Genomic DNA, 27,995 nt, shown 5'->3' with positions numbered 1-27,995 from the left:
TTTATATCATGGGTGTAGCAAGGTCATTCTTACCACGCGACTTGCGCTCATGCATCTCGTGACTAATCGATCGTTCGCGTTACCTTACGGTTATCGTAATTATCACGTATGGTTCCACCCATGAGCGCAGTTTCAGGCAGACGATAACGAGAACCGAGTGTGTGACCAAGTGTCAGCTGATGTTCCTGGAATAAGATCTACTTGATTATTGCGGCACGTTACTTTCAACCACAAAAATGGGCTCGCTCTTTCGCAGCGAGGAGATGACTTTATGTCAGCTGTTTCTCCAAAGTGAAGCTGCGTATGCTTGCGTCTCCGAGCTCGGCGAGCTCGGTTTGGTACAGTTTCGCGACGTAAGTACCTATAATAATCGCGTTTCTTATCATTTTCTCTTACCTCTTAGCAGCACAATAATTTTCTCCTTCTTAGATAATTGATGACTGTCGATTGTTAAACTGGTTCTTATCCTTATCATTATATCTTTGTCTTATTATGTATATATATCTCATTTTAGTTAAATCCCGATGTCAATGCTTTCCAACGGAAGTTTGTCAACGAGGTACGACGTTGTGATGAGATGGAACGTAAGCTGCGCTATCTGGAAAAAGAGATCAAGAAGGATGGCATTCCAATGTTGGATACTGGAGAGAATCCAGAGGCTCCCCAACCCCGCGAGATGATCGACCTGGAAGCTACCTTCGAGAAATTGGAAAACGAGTTGCGGGAAGTAAATCAGAATGCTGAGGCGCTCAAACGTAACTTCCTGGAACTAACCGAACTCAAGCATATTTTGCGAAAGACTCAGGTCTTTTTTGACGAGGTAAGTTGCATCACACAAATCCTTATTGCCTCTGTCTAATGATTTAGGACATAACGCATAAAAGAATCAGGCAAATTTACTTTTTGGAGTATTACAAACTGTCGAGAGTAGATCTGCTTCCAGATCTGCTCATCAGAAAGGAAAAATGATGTCCATGGAATTGTAAAAAGTGGATGTATCTAGTTCTTAGTCTATCGATCATTTCTGTAAAATATGAATGTGAATCTGGTTGGGAACAACTTTTTGCAATGGGTTGTAAATATCAGAAATGGTGTTGTCATTTGTTGTGAATGTTGAGTCGATGGACATATAAGAATTCTTTCTCAATTGGATACTTTAGTTTTTAGTTAGTGCAAAGCGCAGTCATTTATTTTGCTTTCAAGACACTTGCCGGGAATTCATTCTGCTCTGTTTGCTACAATTATAAATTTTCGCACAAAGAGACAAGATGTATTGTAAAAAGTTAATGTTGCAACTTACAGCCTTATACTTGTTTGGCTTACATTTCCGTTAATCGATATTATCGTGTAAATTCCGCGTGTTTTTTTTTCAGATGTAGAGATTAGTGTGAATACGCTTCAGTGTGAAACATATTATCACTTTAATAGGATTTCTTTGTAAATCTTAATGTTTCTAACGATATAAATTATTTGGAAATGACAAAGAAAATGTATTATATCTTTATAAAAACTTGGAAGATCTTTGCACGAGGAGATCTTGTTGAAGTGATAATCTTGTAATATATTATAAAAATGAAAGTCAAATTATTGATTGAAGGATAGCTGTACTTGAAAGAGAAAAAGAGAGGGGGGAGAGAGAGAAAGAGAGGGAGAGGGAGGGAGGAATAAGGCTACAGGCTGAGCCAAATTTTCTCTAATGCATGAAAAGCTGGAGACTGCGTGAATTAAATATATCACAAAAGCCTGTCTTTGCACTTATGCAACTTTATGCGAATGCAGCGGAGTTGCTTAGAAGCAAAATGAAGACTAGAGATGAAAACGACCTTATGTGATAATTTACTTTATAAATTACGGTAAATAACCCAGTAATCTTCAAAAGCTAAGCAAAATGATACTTTTGGAAAAATTGCAGAAATAAAAAAATTTTGATATAAATCATTTGAGATGAATGGAACATTTATTTAACTCATCTACAGGATGTCTCAAAATTCTGTGACTTAAAATATTATAAACAGAAAGTTTTCAAAAAATGAAATAAAAAAGTTACTTATAACTTTTTATTTTAGTAGTAATTTTTTAGGTAATAAAGATTTAAATATAGTCAGTTATAGACTACGTTTAGATGGTCATCTGTTCATAAGTCGCATGTGTGGTAGGTATTAGTGAGCGTTGGTGAGCGCGCACTAATACTTATAGATGATTATGTAAATGTAGTTTGTAATTGGTTACATTTAAACTATTATATCTTAAAAACTATTGCTTAAAATAATAAATTTACAAATAACTTTTCTATTTAATTTTTCGAAGACTCTCTTGTTGTAGTATTTCAAGTCGCGAATGTTGGGATATCTTATGTATTTTTCTTAAAATATGATATTGATATACTACATATATTGCGTATATTGTATATAGAAAATTAAGCATTACAGTAAAGAAATTTTAAAAAATTTCGGCAATATTATGTATAAAAATTTAAGAAGAATAACATTAAGTTCCAACATTACATATACTTTTCAAATAGATTATGTACATGGAGTCCTTAGTGAGAATAGCAAAGTTTCAGTGATAATAAATGCTTTCAGATTCAGTTTTACTAAGTCGTGAGAAATTTGATGAAAATATAAGAAGAATATTATTTTATGTTATTGTTTTATGTATTAGTCTGAGAAACATGAATACAGCCAATAACATGATTACAGCATACACAAAACAACGAATTTTACCAAAATTATCAATAAATTACCATCTTACCGTAATTTTACTATAAGTAATCGTCACATTGAATCTGACGGTAATTTTACATCTCTAGATAAGACTGATGAAAAGTGGCGAATCTCTACCACTTCTAAGAATTGTCAGACATAAGAATGCCCTCGTTTTGTACTGTTACTAATCATATATTGTTGAGTGATTTTAGGATTATTAATGTGTTAGTGTTGCCAACTAACAAAAAGCCATTGCTGCAAAGGACACAAGTCACTCGCTCCGCCCTGTCTCCCTTTACGTTCCTTGAGAGTATCTAGTATCGTCGTGACTTTCGTACGGATTCATATTATACATATTTAATTGTATTTAACATTTGATCCTAGATTGGAGAAACTATTTGTTGTTAGTTTACCCATATTGTGTGTAGCAACCAAGAGAGACTGTATATTATTGTTGTTCTCTTTGTATCGACAGTTTCTTGGCACCTTTGCACATGAACTGTCTCGGTTTAGTTGTATGTGTATCTTTTAAAAACACAACCGTTAACATAATATTCTGAAAATTCTTTTTAATTTACTTTTATATTTAATATATCTTTTTTACACACGCACACACGCACAAAATATATTTTCTTATTCCAATTTTCGTGTCATTTCTTTTATTAACTTGTCTTCTTTTATTTTAGTGTATTAATAGGCATGTTCTTTTCAGCTAAACTTTTGCACCAGTTCATCTTTCTTCAGAAGAAAAGAAGAGGAAGAAAGATTAACTGGTGCAAAAGTTCAGCCCAAAAGAACAATTGTTATATATTTTTAATTCTGTCTTTTTATTTTGTTTTATTAATTTTAATTTTTCTTTTTCACATTAAAGTAAAGATGTATTATAATTCGTGAAATGTATGTTTGAAAACAGACATGTTTGCACGTGTCGTATTTACTTAACAAGATATTCATACGCAGCAATTATTTAGGAATTTCAAATAATTTTTTAATATTCATAATATTCTATGGCAATAATTAGGTACTTAAATGTTTTAAGTCACTTTCCCTAAAGTTTTAGGAGCAGATAGATTTTCTTAGTGGCAAATAATAAAACAATAGAAATATATTATAGAAATATGAATCAAAATAAACATACAAAACACTACACAAAATTATTGTCGTTGAAATTAATGTAAGATCACTATAAAATTAGTAGAACCACGAAAATTCCCACATATGAATTAATTGTAGGCACGAAGCATGAAGCTTTGCATAATCAATAATAATAATTAATTGATGACAAGTTGCATGAATTGTACTAATGTCTGCAATGGTCTGGATGAATTTGTTCAATACACATTATTTAGAGAAAGTTCTACATATTAATTCTTTAAAGGCTTTGTGATTTGTACTTTTCATGGAACGTATTCGTTCGATAATGTCAGATATTTCTAAAATGTAAATGTGTAAAATTTGAATTTATAAAATTTGGATATTTTTAATTAAAAACATTTTTTTTAATTAAAATCCATGTATAAACTATATTTAGAGAGTATTATTAATTATTATGCAATTATACTTTTTTTATGAATAATATATTAAATTGTAATTGTACGAATCATTATTATTACTAGTGTTATACTAGTCAAATAACAAATTTTTCTGTACAACATGAACCAATAAGATATTTAATCATTTTTATCTACTTAACACAAAAATATTGATAAAAATTCTATAGCACGTACTTTTTGTTATTGAAAACATTTATTAGGATGTCATTTTTAATAGAAATATTTACTTTAATTTCCTTTTATTAATTTTACGTCACAAAGCGAGTTTAAAATTTCTTCTTTCTTTCCTGTCAAACATGACAATATATATATATATATATATATATATAGAAAAGTAAACTCGTGTAAATGCAACGCAATAAATTAAAATGTCAAGGCTTTTTTTAAAAACGAGCAAATGTAGTTAACTAATAAAATTCGTCTTTTATTACATTTGTATAACGCTATAAATTTCAAATTTTAAACGTTTCGACTTACAAAGTCTTCATCAATGATAGTAAATAAAACGTATTTATGTAACCTCTTTCAGTCCATTCCAAATCATCTGACAATCAATATCATTTTATTATACACGAGGACACAATTTGAAATTGATTCAATTGACTATTCTATATAAATTAACAATATAATAGTCGTTGAAGAAATTCTCGTTCGGAATGACGTTTTATATAAAATTGTTGACTGAGTTGATAATAACCGAAGAACTAGTTAAACACAATTTTACAATTATGGACTTTCAAACTTCTGGATACCTATTTCGATCCATAATATCTTAACGTAGGAAAAAATAAACAAGATTAGATAATTTTTAAGACTTCGATAATTTTTATTATGTATCATAAGTTAGTTCGTTGACATTGGAAAGGGATATAATACGGTTTTTTTACTATCACTGATGAAGACTTGTAGGTCGAAACGTTTGAAATTTGAAATTTATAGCGTTATATAAATATAATAAAAGACGAATTTTATTAGTTAACTACATTTGCTTATTTTTAAAAAAAGCCTTGACATTTTAATTTATATATATCGTTTTTAAATGGGATATATCATATATCTCAGACCACCTGTACATCATCTCGGAAATAAAGCATTAAAAAAACGTTTCAGATAAAAGTTGTGAAATTCTAAATGATCTATTTAATGATCTGATCAATCTCACCTTGGATGGCGTCAGTAAGGTCAGAGCAATATCACTTTGAATTTTTTAAATAGAACCCCCTATTTTTCATTGCATTATTCTTGTAACATCTCGAGAGTTTTCCAAAACATTATAATAAAATATTTTTTTATGAAGTACTTTTCGAGTTATAAGGCTTAAAAAAGTTACAGTACCGCTGACATTAGCAAGGTCCGACCGACGGCTAAAACCTTTTGAATATTCAGGATCGTGACTTCAAGAGAGGTCAAGATCAAGGTCATTGGAGGGTGTTTCTCTTATTTTAATTTTTGCACTAAAAATTCTATGTAAAAATGAAAATAAGAGAGAATGTCGGCGGTACTGTAAGCTTTTAAGCTTTATAACTCGACAAATATAATACTTTATGAAAAAATATTTTATTATAGTGTTTTGGAAAATTCTCGAGGAAGAACTCGCCATATTTAGATTTTTTTTAGAAAAAAATCTTCAAGACTACACAAAAATAATGTGTTAGAATGACGTGTGACTTTTTCAATATTAGACATAAAAAACAGAGTTAATAGATAAACACAAAATATAGATTTTATCAATGTTACCAAAACCTCAGTAGGGATGTTCGATCTCTAAGAAGATAGGTTTAAAATCGGTTTTTCTCTTTATAATTTCGTTTTTTTGCAAAGGATTGATTTTCGATTTCTCTATCATCTACGAAATTTCTAACATATGATGTAAACTAATAAATATCCTGCGCATTCAGATTTCCTCCCTGGACATCATTTTATCCCTGTTAAACATTCTTCATGAACCAGGATAAATTGAATAACAAGGATGGTTCTTTGGTGGAAATTTGTAATTGGCTAATATTTACGACTTAAAGTATGCTATTATTACGCGTATCAATAGATGATGGATCACGCTCTGAAAATTTTTGAATATTTCAAAAATCATTTAAAAGTAAGTGCTGCTGCCTTTCTGTCTATGACCGTACATTGACGTATGTATGTTGCAGAAATGCCCGTTTGTTTTTTACCCTCGTCATGGAAATGTAAAGGAGTATCGAGCAGCGTTATGCAATTAAATTCTGTGTGAAACTTGAAAAAAAAGCACTTCAAAAACAGAAGAAGTTACTTTATTGTCAGTTTAAGTTTTCATGAGGTACAAGGTGTTCAATGATGAAAGGAAAGCTGTTGAAGATGAACAGCGCTTTCCCATACATTATCTTCAACATCTTTAATGTTTCTGAAGCTATTTTCCAAGTTTCACACAAAATTTAATTGCATAATCAATACATTTCCGTGACAAGAGTGAAAAAAAAAACCAGCGTGCATTTTTGCATCGTTTGAAAGGTTTGAACTCAATTAAGAAGGATCCAATCATATACTTGAGATCTTTACTCAACTGTAATCTCGACTTTCACTTTTCTCACGCAATCTTCCTGAGAAGCATAAAAAAATCATTTTCATTACTATTGCTAAACCATATCACGTGTAGACGAGATACAGATTATTAAAACCATCTATTGGAAAAATAATGGATTTCTTTTTACTACACCTAATATATTTACAAGGTGGTGCACTAAAAATGTTACAAGCTATTATTTTCTAGATTCTAAAAGTATGCGTCAAATTGAGAAATATGTTCAGATAAAAATTTTGTGACTTCGAGGGGAACATAAGATAGAAAATTGATTTGATCTTGGGTGACGCTGTCAAGGTCAGAGCAAGGTCACTTTAAATTTTAAGTTTAATAGAACTCCTCATTTTTCATTATATAAATTAAATATTTCATATTTTTTCGTGAAGAACTTTTCGAGTTATAAGGGTTGAAAGTGATAGTATCGGTGGCATTAATATTATCTAAGGTATCCAAACATCAGCTGAAATCTCTTGAATGTTGTTCATGATCTTAATAATATTTATTAAAATCAAGACTAGAGATTGTTCCTCTTGTTTCCATTTTTACTCATTTAAAGTGTTACATGTCATAAGTGAAACCCATTGAGTGAAACATTTAACGACAAATTAACTGATAAATGAAAAATCGAGTCTTAGTAATCTACAATAGTAGTTATAGAGTCTTTCTTTAATGAAGCATTTTTACTGTAAATAAATTTTTATGAATTCATCTTTAAAAGAGCGATCTTTCCAACGCGATCTCTCTGGCGAATCGATCCATGTTGCGATCAGAGATGAATTATAGATTGATCTTCAGTATATAAATCGAACATCTTTATTGATTAATGTTATTATTAGAATTTTCTTTTTTTAGCAAATAAATTTTAAATAATTACTATTTGAATTTAATATAATCATGTATTTTAATTTAATAAGAATTTAAAAACGTATTTTGAGGAAATAATTACGGCCTTTACTGAATTAAGAAATGAAATTTTTTGCATGTAGCATGTGTAGCAAGATTGTAATTGATGTGTAATATATGTTTTTAACTTAAATAATTTATAATTATTGTAGCTGTTATAGTTGCAGTAGTCAGCAATATTTTGATTATAATTGTAAAACTAGAAATATTAGAGTTGCACGAATTTGACATATTTCGTGATGCTTTTCTATTGAACTATTATACATCTTTGTATTTCTTAAATTTTATATCTCAACTTTATACATTTAATATCTGATTTTGTGAATTCAAATTTTAGATTTCGAAAAATTGGATATCTAGGAATTAAATTCTTATTTTCATTTTGAAAATCACATATTTATCATATTTAATATCTTGTGTATTTAGAAAACTACAGGGTTGGCCATATTCGACGGAAAGATGTTTTTTTTTTCAATCATGGGAAACGTCGTTACTCAATCTAACATCTCTTTCCCATGATTGAAAAAAAAACCATCTTTCCGTCGAATATGGCCAACCCTGTACTTTCGTGAAACTGTTTTTAAATTTGGTGGAATTTTTATTTAAATTATTCGCGACTCAAAAAATTTTTTAATAAAATATTTGAAGCTTTATTTTTTTCTCGTTCTTTCATGGCTAAGTGTCACGAATTTAGATTTATTGTTAGACCTAGCATTGAGCAAAATTACACGATTTCATGAAGAGATCCCTTCTTTTTCTTCCTTTTCTTTTTCTTCTTCTTCTTCGGTGAGTTGAAGAAAATTTTGAATCAGAGAGAAGGAAAGAGGGTCTGGTATGAGTGAGTGGAACGGGAGATAGGGCGAAAGAGGGGTGACCTGTGTCTGTTGCCAGGCTGAGCATGGAGGTGTCGTGTCGCAGATGGCAGATCCCAGCCGTGAAGAAGAGCAAGTTACTCTGTTGGGTGAGGAGGGCCTCCGCGCCGGCGGCCAGGCTCTCAAGCTCGGGTAATTAATGTGTGGCGTACATCCATTTAATGCAGAGCGTGGCGACTGCTGAATACGTCCCAAAAGATAAATAGATGTAAAATCAAAATTTCAGTCCTTGCATTAGAATTTAAAAGCTTTCTTAAAATCCATTTAAAATGAAAACTGATAAATATTTTTGTCTTGCTTTTTTGAAATTCTACTTCGTATAAATTCATTTACTTTACAGCAGCTAATACTAAAAAAGCTACTTTGTAATTAAAATTGAAACATTGTATATGTTCATAACATTTATCAGAACTTCTAAGATTAAATTGCTCAATTCAGTTCCTTCTCATGATTTATTTATTTATTTATTTTTTTTGCATTTTACTTTGCCTTTTATTTAAAACACGATTTTTCTTTAGATTTTTGGACGTTTAAGTTGTTTTCAAAGTTACATTGCTCCTTTTCAAAGTTTTTAAATATTTATTATAAGCTAATATCTCTTGAAAGTTCTACATATATAAATCTTATAACGGATTAATTTCATTTATTGCATCTCGATTACAACTTCATTTAAATTTCTTTTTTATTTATATTATGAGTTCTATTAGATTTAATCTAGGATATGTAATTCCGAATCACTACGTTCTGCATTTTAATTTCCACATGATCGAGAATCAGTACATAACGTCGCATGCCTATAGTTTGTGTTGCAGAATACGAACCCGATGCACTGCTGCATTTCGCAATAGTGCTCGGTCACTAACACTGATCCTCAAATTACTGACACGAGTATATATGTATATCTCTTTCTTGATAATTCTCTTTAATAAAAAATATATTTTATACTTCTTTGTCACTTTGTATTGTGACTCGTATTATCTTTATTTTTATATAATACATAATAAAGCTGTTATGTAATTTGTTGTTATACATTATTTTAACAGTTTTTTTTTCAGAATTATTTTATAGCGGCGTGCTTACTATGAAAGATAAATAAATACGTATCGAGATTTAGATTTATTAATCAGTAATCCGAGGATCAAGAATAAGTCAGGAAATGTGTAGCCAAATAAACGAAATAACGCGGTGAAATATTCTTATATGTACTTTCGAACGCGAATTGGGACCGAAATGTCATAAAATCGAAAATGAACCGAGTATTTAACACGGTCTTTATTATATTTATAAAACAATTGGTCAAAATATCATTTTTTTTTCTCTCTTCGAAGTGTCATATACCCCGAAATTGCGTAACACATCAGGATTTTGAGTAAATTGAGATACAATGAGCTTAGACGCCATTTTTAGTCCATTTTGCTCAAAATACATGCTACAAATTGTAATAATGTTATCGTGTTCGGCACGAAAAAAAATCTTTATAATTTGTACTATGATGCTTCGGAGAGAATTTGATGTCGAATAGTATTAGGTGTTGGAATTAATTCGTAGCGTTTTTAATGAAAGAATGTTATTTATTTCACATGAGCATTAAAAAATACATTAATGAAAGTACTTCCCATCACTTGTAAAACGCTACGAATTAATTCCAACACCTAATATAATACGCAATACCTACTACACTTACAGTAAATTATTCTTATGTAAGAAACTTCAGTATTATCGTTACAATATAATAAATTATAAGTTAATAACACACTTAAAAAATGAAATGAAAAATCGAGTCGTTAAGAATTATCCTTGTATATCTAACATCTTAGCATGTGGGAAGTTGAAGTTCTTTGAATTCTTACAGACTTTCTACTGTTTAAAAAACTCAAAACAACTTTAATTTTCAATAAATCTTAATATTTTGGGATTGAATAATGATCATTTGCAGCTAATTAAAAAAATTAGTCTTTTTGCTGCAGTTAATAATTTATTATTATTAAACATACGTAGCTGTTGCAAGAGAACGCTGCTAATATCAGCGAGTTCTCAAATCTACGATAAATACCGTATTAAAGACTCGGTTTTCGCACAGAATTAAAATTGTGCCCAGTACAGAATTTTCCTACGTACGCGCAAAGTTCAAGGAAAAGAAAAATTTCATAGAAGGTCTTAATCAAAGAAGTACGCCGCATCATTTCCAAATTCTTTTTTTTCCTCCCCTCAATCTTCCTCCTTTCCTCTTTCATGTAATCATAATCGCTACGTCGAAGACCCGGTACTCACCCTAGATCCTAGATAGTAGAGATGTCCTACGTCAGTGTGTTCTGTGATTACAGCAGCACCTGTACACTGCGGCAGACGCCATAGGAGCACATTATAGGAATCCGCTCAGGCAAGCTGTTATCAACCGTTATTATTTGCGAATCTTGTTTGCAAAAATATTTTCTTTGCCTCGATGTTGTTGCCTGTGTCTATCCAAGACTCCAGTCGCTCAACGGAGTCGTACTTTGCGTTGCTGGAACACCCCCTCGCAAAGACCGTTTTGAGTTGTCCCGTACCCCTTGTCTCTCGACGTGCGAGATTTCCTTTCCCCGTTGAAGTCATTTGTGTCCATTTCGTAAAAAAATTTGTATAATCTGAATTGTTCCCGATTCTAAAATTGTTTCTCAATTTTTATGTGTCAGGGATTTAGGTCGGTATTTATAGTCGGTTCTTATATTTAAAACCGCTTACGTACAATAGAGTATTTTAAGATGTCATAAATCAGAACCACATTAATGTCTTAAGACATTATTTAAGACGGTCTTGTAATGGGAACGGACTATAAACGCCGATTGGGTTCCTAAATTCCCGGATTTTCCAAATTTTTTTCTCATTAAGGGGATTCTAATGTTTTCTGTTTTACCGATCGAATGCGATTATTTTTCATATAAGTATTTTTATAACTATTTTTACACATCAGATTTAAAAATCTTTTTCTACAATTAAATTCTAAACAATAATGTAGTCTAAACTGGCCGATTTTATGTCAAAAACGAAAAAAAGTTGGAAAATTATAATTTTTTTATTGACTTCTAACATCAATTCGTAATAATATATGCTTTATGTACAAGTTTTATATTTTGTACATACAAAACAATTTTGGTTTGGACGAGAGATTACATGAACAAACAATTGAGTTTTTAGAATTAAACTTAGATATCTACTATGAGAGCTTAATGACTTAGGAAACGTGAGCGTATTTACGACGTACTCTTATCAGGCGAACTCGCGCGGTACGAATCAAAATCAGAAAACCCTCGCGGAAGGAGGGTCAGAGGTGTAGCTTCTCTCCCGCACGAACAGACGGCGAACAAAGCACGAAGATTGAATGCCAGACGCGTACAATTCATAAATTCGCAATAATTGCGATACAAAATTATTTTTCACCAAATGTGCAAAGCTATCTACCGAACACGAAGGAAGCAGCCCCGTTAAGAGGCCTGCTGATAGCCTTTCTGGCCGCTGTGCTTCAAGCGGACTCGCTGTGTCAGCAGGGTGCTCGTAGTAGCTTGTTTGACAGCACCCTCTGCTTCCTTTGTGATGATCGTTCTATAGCTTTGACTCACCGTGTAGCTTTACCCTTTTGTTTGAACCTTTTTGGGCTTCTATTTCCTCGGCTGCGCTACAGGATCATTATCCGGATACACCCAGATGTTTTATCATTCGATGGATAACAAGGATAAAACAATATTTGAGTGCATTCAGATGACCATTCTGAACATGGCTCGATTGATCAGACATGCCGACCCTGCACTACTTTGATGACCTTCAACTTTCAAGACGCTTCTCTACTGATTTTCGTCGACCCACGATCTCTCCCGCATATTCTTCTCGCCAAAATAGACTCTTTAGGTAGCTCCTAGTCATCGCCATTTAATCGAGATGCCTAAAGTCCCTAATAAAAGTCCCTAAAGAGTTCATATAGAGTTTGATCACCCAGTGTGATTGTTTTCATTAATCAATCCTCAACCCGTTCAAAGTGGCAGTACCAATCAAAGTGTAGCATATATTAAAAGAATATATTGGGTCATCTAAAAAATATCCGCGGTTTTTTGTCACTAGATGTGTGTTGATGGTCATATATCTAATGACAACCGCGGATACTTTTTAGATGACCCAATACATTCTACATCTACATTATACATACATTCATACCAGATTCACACATATACACATACATATTCACGCTAGATTTACACATATATAGCCATTTTGTGGAGCGTGGCCAGGTTCTATATTATGGGGACTCTAGAGGTGTCCAAATAATTAAAATAAAAAAATAACAATCGCGATTAAAATACAGCTCTACTGATCAAACGCGACCTCCTGGAGATGTCGATCATTCGCCTACTCTTCTCAGCTCGACATTAAGCGCGATCTCACACTTGACGGCGGAAGGGCGTTGCAATGCTGCAACAATCTTGCGTATAGTGTGCATGTGATAATGTAATAATATGTCAGTAATAGTACGAGCAGTATGTCATGGTGTGTCAACACGTAAACCGTATGTGTTCTAATGAATCGGTAAAACAGCGATACCATCAGAGTTTGGTCTTCACCATATATATAATACTACTATATTGCTAACGCAGCCTCTTTTTGAGAGTGGGGGGGGGGGGGGATGCCAAGATAGTGAGATAGAAAATCGACTTCTCGCTTCTACAATTCGTGTACTTTGCGCATGCGAGGAATGTATGCACGCGGAGTCATGGCACGTATTGTAGAGATTAGATATTATAAAGTATAATTAAAAGAAATACCAAGTCTAAAATAATAATTGTACTTTACTTTTTGTATAGTACTTTTATATAGGTCAAATAATAAACTCAACTTCACTATTGAACACGTCGGACACAATAAACGTGATAAAATATGATAAAATAGGTTGGGAACACACGCATGCGCATTGCGAAAGTACACGAATTGTGGAAGTGAGAAGCGATCGTCTGCACCGTGATGTTTTCAGCAGCTCTTAATTGCCGTTAGCAATATAGTAGTATTACATATATGATCTTCACTTTAGGATATCCTTAAGAGATCTTAAAATCGTCTGTTTTATCGATTCAGCAGGACTTACACACATAAAGTTTACGTCTCATTAACACATGATTGCATATTACATCAATATCATATGCACACATATGTATACATTTTTATAACGCATTTTTGTATTGTATTAGGTACTAAGTCTAATTCTAATTGTTTATTCATGTAAACTATTAGTTTGGATTACAATTTTATACGTATAGATTACAAAGCTCTCATATCAAACAAATCGCGACAGTTTTAGATCCCATATTATACTAATGAGTAACACTATTCTTTGGACCGCTTGAGATTTGATTCATGTAGAGTTTTTTGTTAAGTATTTGCAATGTAGAAAAGGTATTATATGCTGAAGGAGTCATTCAAAGTTATGGTGAATAATTATTTTTCAGTGAAAATCTGCAAATATCATATAATATTCTATCGATAGCTATCGCTCGAGTTGGATAATGAAAGTGATTTTATTTTTTTTTTTTACGCGGAGATATTTCAATGCTAATCTCTGAATTTTATCATCATTTTAAGAAACGTTATCATTATTAACGTCGACCAACAGAATGTATAGCTGCAGCGCTAAATGATGCTACAGGCGTCAATCAGATGCCTAAATGGGAAATGAAAAATTGAAATTTGATTTGAAAATAAAAGAAAATAAAATTTGATTTAAAAAATAATAAAATATCATCCGTTTTATTTTTATTCAAATTTTATACTAAATACTTATCCAAAATTGTCTATTCAAACTTTATACTAATTTTGTACCAAATAATATAATATATAGATACCACATTATGTATAAAATTTCTATAGAGAATACTTTATATTCAATAAAGAATGAAATTTCTTCTTAAGATCACAATAAGGATGAAAAAATATCAGAATTGATTCATTCAATTTATCGCTTATATATTTGTACATTTTTCGATTTTCATTGAAAAATAATGATTCATCATAATTTTAAATGACTCTCTCAGCACATAATATTTTTTTTACGTGATTTTACACTGCAAATACTTAACAAAAAACTCTACATGGACCAAATCCCAAGTGGTTCATAAAATAGTGTTACTACTGTAGGAAATGATTTCAATTTCACAATTTTTTTCCATTCTCGATATAAACTTCATCTTAAAGACATGTATTAATGCGTATACTTTAATTCTGGAAAAGGATTTTCAAATCTGTAAAAAAAGAAAAAGAAATTACGATTCACAAGTTATTGCGTTTAATTAATAAATCAGACTATAGAATCTCCTTAAATCCTTATAATTTCTGATTAGAATCTCTTGATCGCTTTGAAGGTATTTATCTAATTCTCTCACAAAGGAATGTTTTCAAGTATAAATCGCAAAATGTCAAACCTACAGATTTTTTTTTTATATAATAATAAAGAGTTTTATCATTTATAAGTAACAAATTTTTTTTAACAAAAATATCCTTTGCAATTGCAAAATTCTTGCAAATTTTTTGTTTGATTCTGCCAGAACATAATTGTTCACGATTACTACTAGAGTACAATTTAACGCTATAATCCAAATTTTTTTTTAATGGATTTTTGTGGAAAGTCCTTCAAATAATTATACACTTTAAATATCAGATTAAAGGAATATATAAACTGTAGTGATTTTACATTGCAAATACTTAACAAAAAACTCTACATGAATCAAATCCCAAGCGGCCCAAAGAATAGGGCTACTCATAAGAAATGATAAAGAAGATTTTAATTTCACAAATTTTTTCCATTCTCGGTATAAACTCCATCCGAAAGTCACATATTAATGTATATACTTTAATTCTGAAAAAGAATTTTTAAATCGATAAAAAATATAATAGTAAAACCAATATGCGTGAGAACATGTGATGTTCCGATAATGAAAGTACAGGGTGGGCCATCTATTGGTACGTTTTTGAATTTCGTCGTATGGCAACACCGAACGAGCTACAGACCCGAAATTTTGACAGTTTATTAGTCATACCGTCCGCGGCACGAAACAACATGTTTTCTCTTGAAGAGCGTTTTGAAATTTTAAAAACTTATTTTCAAAGTCAGTGCTGTGTCGCCGAAACTGTACGAATTTTGAAAAGAAATATGGGTCGTGATAGAGCACCCACCGAAGGAGCTATACGCAAATTGGTGAGGAAAGTTCGTGAGAAAGGGATGTTAGTGGATGACATTATATTACGACTGTTTTGAGTGAAATTGGCGCCGAGGTAGTCCAAAATGTCATTAATAATTGGGGTGACCGAATGGCATACTGTAAGGCCAGTAGAGGGAGCCACATGAACGAAATCGTTTTTCATTCTTGACGCGGATACTTTTAGCTTCACAACAAAAAAAAAATTAATAAAAAATATCAATGTATGCTCATTTGATCGCATTTTTAAAAACGTACCAATAGATGGCCCACCCTGTATATACTTTATGATCGCCATACTGGTTTTATCTTTATTGTTATAATTTAATTATAAATTATGAAATTTCATAAAATATTAATATAATTTAAAAAACTAAATCGAATTTTTTAAAAAACGAAATTGCATTTTGCTAAAAGATCTACAACTGACATACATATTAGGCATCTGCTAAAATTCATAAATATGATATTTGTTCATGCTTATATCACAAAGATTAAGCTTATAAATGATGTATTTCTTTTTTCGGAAGAGAGCGATTTGTGTAGATCTGACATTATTTACGATTTATATTTAGAGAAATTTTCTCTTATTAGTGATGTTCATCAATAAAGGATTATTGGAAATCTAAACTTCTCTTGACTGTTCAAATCGCATATCTTTATATACTCCAAACATTTTCAGAATATGGTTTACAAATCTGGCCAAATTGCCATGCTCAATTCTCAATAGATAATATCCTATCCTCTTTTTCTTTATCCTTGGGGATGCTTCAGCAATCAGAATCGCACTTAAAAGACAAACGCGATTGTTCGCTTTTATGAATAACCGTTCAATTGCGCAAAACAAAAAAAAAGGTCTGTTTTTTTGGTTGAACTTTTGCACCAGTTCATCTTTCTTCCTCTTCTTTCCTCCTGGAGAGAAAAGGAAGAAAGATGAACTGATGCAACAGTTCAACCAAAAAGAGCAGGCCTAAAGGCTCTCACTCATTTTATGTCGCAGTTTACGCGCGTTTATGAAAGAAAAAAAAATCGGCATGGATTGCGCTGACTGATAACAGTTGATACAGTTTGATACAATCACTTGTTTAACACTGTTCAAGCAGAGAAAAATTCAAACTGTATCGAGTACTTTTGATTTACGATGAGAATGATCGAAATCCGCTCGCTTTCCAGTCCGACACTTGCGCGGCAAAATTATTGTAATAGTTTTCACACTGTAGTGATACAGCGTTGTAAATAACAATAAATGATGATGGTGTGGCCATGGGTATGTATAACAACGTTCTCTTCCTTTTTAACAAAGGATTGTTTGTTTTTTTAATGTGCCGCTTACTCGCATGCCTTCGCACACGTTTTTGTCTTCTGTTACCTTAATTAAAATGTGGATCATTAGATCGTTAAAGATACCTCGTTGGATTTTATCTTAGGATTTATAGATTTTTTGTGCTAGACTTGAGAGTTAAAAATATAATACTTATTTCATTTGGTTACAAATTCAATTATTTTTAATATGAGACACTAATTTCTCAAAATACTATGTCCGAATATTAAAGTAAACATCTTAAGACTCCTGAGTACTCAGCTAAGAACTCTGCGTTGACGATGGCGACACAGAATCAGACGGCAGCCTTGCGAAACCGGTAGCCACACACACAAGCACGAGCTCTCGGCGCGCCGAAAGCGAGCACATGTACATGGGCTCGTGCTTGTGTGTGTGTTACAGCGCCTCGCCACGATAAATGGCTGAACTTATAAGCTTGGAAAAGTAACATTTTGACAAAATTTGTGCTGCATGCCATTTCATTATTATTTCCTTAATTGTGAAAATGTGACTTGTCTCGTATTTATGAAAGTCCTAGAAATGGACGGAAACTACATTTATCTTAGAATTTTACGTAAAAGCATATATTTCACTCATTTCAACAGCTGTTAAATCATGTGCTTCTGCCAGAGTAGGCCCACTTTACGTGCCTTTTACGACTATTTACTGACTACAAGGCAGAAAAGGACAGTTTTCGTCCATTTTTACAAGTGTTTTAAGACGATCTCGTCATTTAGATTTATCCAAATTGTCTTTATTTACAAATAGCATGTATTAATGTGTCACTTCTCGCCTATGTCATGATTCTACATGGCCGCGGCGACTACTCAGGAATCTTAAAAAAAAGTTAAGATTGATCGAGATTTTTTTATATAAGATATAGAATATGTGTATTGTGTAAGAAATTTTTAACCCTTCACTTTTCTAAATTTTTAATATTTTGATAAATTATATCTGTAAAATTCATTGATCAGTATTTTGTAAAATGAGGAAAATTTGAAGTTACCAAGTTTACATATCGCGCGCATATATATGTATATATATATACACACACACACACACACACACACACACACACACACACACATATATACATATATATATATATACATATATATATATAATATTTGAAGATATTAATATCGAAAAGTTTTGCGAACTGTAACAAGAACCGACGAAACTTCTTTAACGATCTAAGCTTGGCTTGTGTCATGCTTTACTCAAAAATAAATTCTTATTTCTCGTTTCGCAGCGATGCGAATAATACGAATGATTATGTTAATTTGATCAACTTCTAATGAATTAGAAAAGAATTGGGAATCAGACAAGTCTGCTAGCAACGTCGATTCTAATATAATTCGATCGATTATTATCTTTTTCCAAGAAATCTTTGCAGCTGCTGAACGAAATAATCTTGGCTTATGAATTTCTTTCAGATTGTTTGATAAATAAGGATTTTTTACCTATTTAATATTTTCACTCTTATTTAAAATTTCTTTGTAGATATGATCGATTTGTTAAAATCAAGAAGTCTTAAATTATTTTTATAATTATTTTTATAATATTGTTACCATTTTTGTATATAAATATGAAATTTTATATTTTAATTTATTTTATATTTTAATTGTACAAATTTTTGTTTTAATCTATTTCAAAATCATTTATTTTTGTTATATTTTTTATTTATTATTATATTTTTGTTATATTGTATAATCATAGGATTTAATAATTTTAATAATTATACATATATAATACAGTTTAACAGAAAATGACTTTTTTTCGAACACCCAAAGATTAGTTATTGATGAGATTAGTTATTTCTCATAGTTTTTTTGGAATTCAAATCTGGTTGAATTATTCTATCACATTACAATTTTCAGAAATTTGCGATTAAAATTGCAAAAAGGGCTATTTTTACGTATTTTGTTATATTGTAATTACAAAATGCGACTTATAGAGGAAATACTCTTGTATTCAAAATTAAGTATGTTAGGACTTTCAGCCTCAAAAAAAAAGTTTTTGTGTCCGTTATGATTAATAAATAATGTATTGTTAACATAGAATTTATTACGAAAAAGTTGTGAATTAGATCATTCACAATTTGCCAAACAATTTTTAATTTTTTAAATTTAAACTTAATTTTTTTTTTAAATCACTGAACACAAATCCGTTGTCATAACTGATAAATTTAAACTAGCGGATTCTATATGGTGGATATGAAAATTTAAGAAATGTATGAATTGTTGGACAAATTTATATATAGATGTCTTTTATTATACTTGTATGATACCGAGCATGAGTCCAATTGACAAATTCAAAGTCATAATTGACAAATTCAAAATAGTGAATTCAATGACAAATGTCAGAAAAGATACATTCTAAAACGTCCTCTCTGAGGAAAATTTTACTCAAAATATAATACTCGTAACATATAGTATATACATATATACTATAGTATATACATATATAGAATAAAATCTTCTTCGATGAGAACGTTTTGAAATGTAATCTAAAAAAAAATGGACCCATATTGCTGCAAAATAGTACTCGCTAAATATTTCGGGCTACCTAAATAACTTCTGAATAGTTTGAGATATAAAATTGAAATTTATAGAGATACAGTGGCAAACATCCACCTTACTCTCGAGGGAGGGGGGGGGGAGGTCGGAAAATCTTAAATGGCTAAAAACATTGGTACATAATTTTGATTGCAAGAACGTTTCTTCAACACATCGTATATCATAGTCATAATATGACGTACGTGATGTGAAGTATGTGAAAATAATTCCTTTTTTGCAATTTTAACTGCAAAGTTTTCAAAATTGTGACGGGATAGAACAATTCCCAATAGAACAATAACCAGATTTGGATTCAACATAAAAAAAAACCATGGGAAATGACTACTCTTATGTGTGTTTTTTTTTAAACTATATAATTGCTGTCTGTAAATATATATAACAGTTATATATGTACATATATATATACATACATATATATATGTATAGATATATTTTCTTTCTTTGTTGCATTAATATTAAATTATATGAGTATTCGGTCGTGGATTGACTTGCTACCAACTATCAGCGAGTATTTAATTTCCATTATTATCAATTTTGTTATTATATTCACTTATGTATTGGCAGTTTCTATAGTCCAACAACTTGACGAACTTGAGGTATCTTGACGTAACGAATTGTCTTCGATGATTTTGTACTGCTTATGAAACTTTCATCTTTAAATGCGATTTTAAGATTTAAGATAGACATAATATCAAAAAGAATTTTAAACAATTATATATATGCATAAGAATAAAGATATTGAGAGAAACAATATTAATATAAAGATATTGATGATATTAATAAAATCTATAAATTTGCGCAAAGATATTATAATAAAATTTGCAAATTTAAAATGTTAATCTTTAGTACTAGCTATTATTATTGTGTAAATAATTTTAATAATTTCCATTACAAAGTATATCAGAATATTGAGATCAATTTAAGATGCCTTACGAGCACTGATACAATTAAATTACGTATCAATTTTTCATTGAAAATAAATTCGGCGAACAGTGAGATAACTTTGAGGGATTGAATATGTAGTATATAAATTCATACAGAATTATTTCAGCTAAAGATCCAGCTTAACCATTTGGGATTTTCATTTCCGATTCGTTGTGTAGTTACATTCTTGTAAGATATGTTATATTGTTCCATTGCAAAATTATAAAGCAATTTTTCAATTATTACGGCAAAAATTGACTTATTTGATAATCGTCAGAAAATCAGAAATTCAATATTTATGATAATGATTAATTCTACATCGTCATCTTTCCATTCATTTCATTACAATCTCATAGCATTATACATGTGAGAGATATTGAGAGATATCACACCATCACTTTTACTTGTGATTTCTGCTTTTATGATTGTCGCATGATCAAGAAATATCTCAAGTTCGTCCAAGACAGAAGGTAACAAAAAAATCGAAGGGAAATCCCGCGCAAACGAGAGACAGAGTGGCGAGCTGGAGCATTGTGGTCGTGTCTAGTGTGGCTAATGTGGTTGTGTCTTGTCTGTTGTGTCGTCAGCAAGAGCACGCGGGCTTGAACCCTACCGAGTCCATGACACGCGCGTTGATTAGCGATGATAGTATCGCCCGCCAGTCCGCCCTTGGCCCTGTTCAACTGGGGTACGTACTCCCATTACTAGTTATTCCATCTTCGTCGTGCTAGGTCCCAGGAATCCGAAGAGTTGAATGAGTCAATTCCGGAAATCGCGGAATTGATAACCGAGTTTCCAAATAAAATAACACATGATGATCCAGAAATTCGAGGAAGCAGACATTTGAGCATCTCTGAATTATGCACAAGGGGGAGGGTGCAAAAACACAAGATGGAATCCATTTTTATATTCCTTCTTTTCATCAGTATATAATATTTAATTAAATTATCTATTTTTAATTCCCTTTCGTATATGATTAGCTACACTTTGGCAGATATGTTTTTAAAATAAAAGTATAGCTTTCCTTGAATTTTAATTATAATTAAAAAAATGTCAGCCTTTTTTTGCAATTTTGATTGTTTATAATACTTTTGATTCAATTATAAATCTTTAAAACCAAACCAGCTCATAGTCAACTCATAATCCATTTATTTTTGAAGAGATTTAAAAAAGAATAAATATCGATATACAAGGTGTGTCCTAAGTATGCTAAAAGATTTTAAGGGGTGATTCCTCATACACACACACACACACACACACACACACACATTCAATGATTTGTACAAGAAAATCTTATCCGCAAAATACAGTGCGTACTAATGAAAGGTCAATATTTTGAGCACATGTTTTAATTTATTAAATTGACCCTTTTTGAGGCCTCAAACATTTTCAAAACGTTGAAACAATGATCTTCTATCAAAATTATTCACGAGTTATCTATCTTCTATCTTACTTTTAGTCGTTTCTTCGGCGATATTAATTAGAAAATTTTCTTCTTAAGTTGTATTCAAAAATAATGATATTTAGATATCATGTATAGTGTTCTTATAAAATCTTTATCAAAATAATAAAATAATAATATACACACCATGTGCGCCACTTCTGATCCATGCGTAACATAGAGCGCTCATTCATTAGCTTAAAATTGCTCTCATTTAAAAAGTTTGAACAATTTTGCCAAAAAAAAGTTGCTTCTTCTGGTACGTACAATAATGCTGTGCAATCCGTGTCCGCGAATTCTGGAACACCCTGTATATACAGATAATGCATTAAAGTAACATGTTTGTTTTTATTATATATAATATATCAAAGTAACAAATACATATACAGCATATTTAAAAAATTTTTTTTATTATTTAATAATAAAGTTTAGTATGATAAATTGCAAAACAGGAGTACACACATTGCATCGGCCAGCATTACAAAACTGAATATTTATATGAAAAATGTCCCCGCATAAAAATTTTTATGAGGGGCTATAATCACCTTTGATATACAGCGAGTGTCGCACGATGGATGATTATAGCTTCTCTTATTGTTAATATCGAAAGGATTAAATTAATATTTTGATCATTTTCAAATCTACCCTCCTCTTTAACGCAGATATAACATAACAGATATAACATAGTTATGTTTGAGAAGTTTGGCACTTTCATCTCCGAAATTCTTCATTTCTCGAGGAATTTCGAAATCGCCAGATTTTTAGATTGTTTCGATGCTTTGGCCAAAACGACAAAATTGTCCTCTGCAAATTCGAATTTATGCGACATTCGATCCCTGGAGATTTGGATTCTTGGAGTTTTTAACGCTTTGGATACTTGGTATCTTATTACTTCGATATTTTAGATCCTTAGAAGTCTAGATCTTTGAAACTATGTTTTCAATATTTTGGATCCTTAGAGGTTTGAGATTCATAAAAATTTGAAACATTGAGTTAAAATCCTAGATTTGCATTTTTATCGCATGTTTAATGTTAAATATAATTGTAAGCTTTTTATTATACGCAATGTTATATGAGAAATGAATAATTATAACAGAAAATCAAAGAATTCCAATATTCGAACCTTCAAGGACATAAAGATCCTAAGATTTAGAAAAATACATTGAATAGTATTAAAAGAATATAAGGGCTTAAAGCAAAATTTTACCCATACATACATATAGTAGGAGATTTATTAGGTTGTTGTGTATATAATCTTAATTTTTTCTTAATCTGAGATAATTGCTGGAAAATTTATATATACAAGATGAGTTCATTTAATGTTATTTGAAAATAATTGAAAAAATATGCATCGAAAAAATTTCAAGCAAAACGTATGTTGTACAGTCTGCAGAGTGACAAATAATGTTAATTATAATCATGAATAAAATATACATAAAATTAGTTTTTGAAAAAAATAGATTTTTCAAGATCATATGAAGATTATCGCTATTTTTTAAAAATATGTAGAATTATATGATATTTTTTACATAATATGATTCTTTTAGTTATTCTTAATATAAAAGTTTTAAAGTAGATTCATTAAAAAATCACAAGTAGTTTACAAATAGTTTACATCTGTACTTATATTTTATTCTTTATTCTGACAAAATATACAATATTTTGAAAATTATTAATTTTTTGATAATCTACAATATACTTTTATTCCCAGAGTAATAACAATAAATAAATCAATTGATATAAAAAGAAAATAGATAGTTATTTTTCAAAAGAGGTACACAATTGTACACTACAATTAAGTACATTTTTTTTAAATAATTATGTATTTGTTTTTTCTAGACTATACAACTTTTTTTGAAAAATTTTCATTTTATGCATATATTTTTTACTTATTTTCAAATGATATGCTAAATAATTCATTTTGTTTATATAATGAAAATAAAAGAAATTAGAATGCTAAAGAAATTCTCTCTTTCTTCGTATATAACAACCTGATAAAAATATATTTACAAGCAAACCCCATGGCATTTGGCACAATTGTCCAGTCTATACTGGATTTATTCCTGTAACACACGTTGAATGTTGTTTATTGGAGTTTGTCGTTCAAAGAGTGTTTCAAGGATTCCTAGGATAGTTGACAGAAGTACTCTGAGGTATGTACAAAGAAAGAAAGAGAGAGAGAGAGAGAGAGAAGAACCATGGCTACAGAAATCATCATTTCCCAAATTGGCTAGCAATACTACCGGAAAATCCACATCAAACCGATACAGATTGAAGGCTTCGCTATACCGCCTTCGTTAAAGATCATCATCACGACGCTTCGTTTTCCATCATCGCAAGAATAAATTGACCCCCGTAAATCGTGATCGTGGCGAGTTTTTACGCAGTTTTTTTTGCATTAACCTGTGCACATATCTGCCGATAGACGCCCTAATTATCTGATTTGTTGTTATCGCTTATTAATATGCCATTTTTTTTCCACTATACGAACAGCTTCGTCGCAGGAGTCATCCTGAGGGAACGCATCCCCGCATTCGAGCGCATGCTGTGGCGCGCGTGTCGTGGAAATGTCTTTTTGCGTCAGGCGGAAATTGAGACTCCTCTAGAGGATCCTTCGACGGTAAGTAATCGTACCGCTCCGCTTGTAATCGAAGAATTTAAAGTTAAGATTGTATCCGGATAAATCTTATGAGTTATGAATTTCATTAATAATTATTGACAAAAACATAAATGATTTATTTCAACTTATGTTTTAATCAAAGAGTCCAGTACTAATTCGAAAATGATGGATTTAGGGAGACCAGGTGTACAAGTCAGTCTTCATCATTTTCTTCCAAGGTGATCAGTTGAAGACTCGTGTGAAGAAGATCTGCGAGGGTTTCAGGGCGACTTTGTATCCCTGTCCAGAAGCGCCAGCTGATCGTAGAGAAATGGCTATGGGCGTTATGACTCGCATTGAAGATTTGAACACTGTGAGAATATTATATTTTCTCATATCAATTTAATGAATTAATTTTTTAATTAGTTAAACAACTTATTGTTTCTGAAATTGATTCCCCTCATACTTTTTTTTACTCTCAAGCTCTTTTAATTCTTGGTCAATCTTTTTTGAAACATACATGAGATGAGGATTTGAGTCAAATACTGGGTTCACCGAGTTGGGACCCATCTCTCTCACATGTCACTACATTAGTTCTATTATTAGCATTATTAGATAGTAATGGCATTAGATAGTAATAGTATTATTAGATAGTAAATTTCAATATTGATATTAAAAGAGTTTGTCTTAATATTTGATAAAAAATTTGTTGAACATATATTAACGATGCAATCTTGGTTTCTAGGTCTTAGGACAGACGCAGGATCATCGTCATCGTGTTCTCGTAGCTGCTGCAAAGAACATCAAGAACTGGTTCATTAAAGTTCGCAAGATTAAAGCAATCTATCATACTTTGAATCTTTTTAATTTGGATGTTACTCAAAAGTGTTTGATTGCCGAATGTTGGGTACCTGTCTTGGACATCGAGACTATCCAACTAGCGTTAAGACGTGGAACGGTAATTGACGAATATCATTTCATAACATTCCTTCGCTATTTCAATGATCTTTGTATCGCAAAATAAAAAATTAATGTTTTTTTATCTCTAGGAACGCAGCGGGAGTTCTGTTCCTCCTATTTTGAACCGCATGGAGACTTTTGAGGACCCACCAACATACAATCGAACGAACAAGTTCACGAAAGGATTCCAGGTGTTGATTGACGCTTACGGGGTTGCATCTTACCGCGAGATGAATCCCGCGCCCTACACCATTATTACATTCCCATTTTTGTTTGCAATAATGTTCGGTGATACTGGCCACGGCCTCATTATGTTCTTGTTCGGTGGTTGGATGGTGCTGAAGGAGAAACCATTAGCGGCTAAAAAGAGCGATAACGAAATTTGGAATATTTTCTTCGGCGGCCGTTATATTATCTTTCTTATGGGCATGTTTTCCATGTACACCGGTCTAATTTACAATGATATATTCTCCAAGTCTTTCAACATCTTTGGCTCTAATTGGTTGGTGAACTACAATTTCAGCACTATTCAGCACAATAAAGAGCTGCAACTAAATCCCAATTCGACAGATTATGTCGATTATCCGTATCCTTTCGGTATGGATCCGGTGTGGCAACTGGCGGAAAATAAAATCATCTTCCAAAACTCATATAAGATGAAGATTTCCATCATCTTCGGCGTGATGCATATGTTGTTTGGCGTGATGGTGGGATTGTGGAATCATATGTACTTTAAAAGGCGCATGAATATTACTTGCGAGTTTGTGCCACAGATAATCTTCCTTTGTGCACTGTTTCTCTATATGGTGACCCTCATGTTTGTCAAATGGATCAAATATGGTCCAAAAAATGATCCGATCGATGGTCCTGGCTGCGCACCCTCGGTTCTCATCACTTTCATCAACATGGTTCTTTTCAAACCTTCCACCAAAGTCGGCAATTGCGATCCCTACATGTATGGCGGTCAGAGCGGCTTGCAAAAGTTTCTGGTGGTTGTAGCTCTGTTCTGTGTACCATGGATGCTGCTAGCAAAGCCGATTTTGATGATGCGCAACCGTAGGAAGCAGCATTATCAACTGAATAATCATGGTGCTGAGAATGGCGACGTGGAGGCTAGCATGGGAGCTCTCCAGCAGAGCGGAGGTGTTACTCAAAGTGGTGGCCACAAAGAAGAGGAAGAAGACATGACGGAAGTGTTCATCCATCAGGGCATTCACACTATTGAGTATGTTCTTGGCAGCGTGTCGCATACTGCATCTTACTTACGTCTTTGGGCTTTGTCTTTGGCCCATGCCCAATTGTCTGAGGTGCTGTGGAACATGGTAATGAGAAACGGTCTGGCGAGGGAGGGTTGGGACGGTGGTATCGTTCTCTATGCTGTCTTCGCCTTTTGGGCAGTGCTTACCGTAGGCATTCTCGTACTTATGGAGGGCCTTTCGGCATTTTTACATACACTTCGATTACATTGGTAAGATTCTATTCACGAGATGTCTCATATTTTTTCCTGATTGATTATTTGTTTATTGATAAATTGTTATGTGCAAAAAATATCATTAAATGATTTATTTGGTTTAATTAATAATTTTATTAAGTGAAAAATTTATTATTGCTGTAAACTCATCAATAATGCTCATTGATGAAAATATATATTATTTTTAATTCTCGTTTTCTGTATTTCAGGGTAGAGTTTCAGAGCAAATTCTATTCTGGTTTGGGTTACAGCTTCCAACCGTTCTCCTTCGAGATCATCCTCGATGCTGCACAGGCCACTACCGAAGATTAATAAAATTAATTATCGTTAATTAATGACTAGCCTCGCTTATTATTAATACAAACGCAAGGGCGTTATGAATTTAATAGTTGTTAATTTATACAAGTCAGTTATGAATAATTATTAAGCAAAATAACCTTTACGAATATAAATGTGTATCCAGAATATCGATTATAATAATCGATCGAAAGAACGGAAATTAATTCCTCTTTATCTTGTGTAGTCTTTTAACTGTAAACTGAACTTTAATCGAACCACAAAATTTGTAACGCACACAAGATCATGACAAGAAAATATTTTCATGATATTATGAATTTCTTCCCTGTGGTCGAGAGATTAGATTATAATTCAAAATCTAAAATCTTTCTCTCTAAATAAAGTATTGATTTATACCTTTCTCGTCCGTCATCGTCTAATATTAGAAATCTCTTGCAATTTTAAAATCCTTTATGCGAGCAGTACAGAATTCTCCGTGCACATCGTAGCGTCTGTAGATCTGAAAACAAATGTATGTCGCGTTGGCGATTGATTGATGTTATTCCATATATCTCTACGTAATAAAAAAATGTGGCATATTGAAAAGTGTTTGATGAAAACTC

At 31.7% G+C, this 27,995-nt stretch overlaps 1 protein-coding gene across 4 annotated transcripts; it reads left to right on the top strand.

Annotated features, from left to right (window-relative positions):
- Positions 1 to 9: 9 nt before the first annotated feature.
- Positions 10 to 27,978, top strand: Vha100-1 (V-type ATPase subunit a family protein Vha100-1). 4 transcript variants are annotated; one of them, XM_011057796.2, is made up of 8 exons: positions 10 to 353; positions 515 to 820; positions 21,213 to 21,313; positions 24,560 to 24,686; positions 24,862 to 25,038; positions 25,411 to 25,623; positions 25,715 to 27,093; positions 27,306 to 27,978. In XM_011057796.2, the coding sequence occupies exons 1-8, from the start codon at positions 237 to 239 to the stop codon at positions 27,406 to 27,408; spliced, it is 2,523 nt and encodes an 840-aa protein (XP_011056098.1). In that variant the 5' UTR covers positions 10 to 236; the 3' UTR covers positions 27,409 to 27,978. The 4 variants fall into 4 exon arrangements, with proteins under 4 accessions (XP_011056098.1, XP_011056100.1, XP_011056099.1 ...); XM_011057798.2 differs by lacking the exon at positions 21,213 to 21,313 and adding an exon at positions 10,915 to 10,970; XM_011057797.2 differs by lacking the exon at positions 21,213 to 21,313 and adding an exon at positions 8,637 to 8,722.
- The last annotated feature ends 17 nt before the right edge of the window (positions 27,979 to 27,995 follow it).

Source organism: Acromyrmex echinatior, chromosome 14 (assembly GCF_024713525.1).
Source record: "Acromyrmex echinatior isolate Ae372 chromosome 14, ASM2471352v2, whole genome shotgun sequence".
Classification (NCBI taxonomy): Eukaryota; Metazoa; Arthropoda; class Insecta; order Hymenoptera; family Formicidae; genus Acromyrmex; species Acromyrmex echinatior.
Note: the sequence above shows the minus strand (reverse complement) of the source record. Positions and strands in the feature narration are given on the sequence as shown.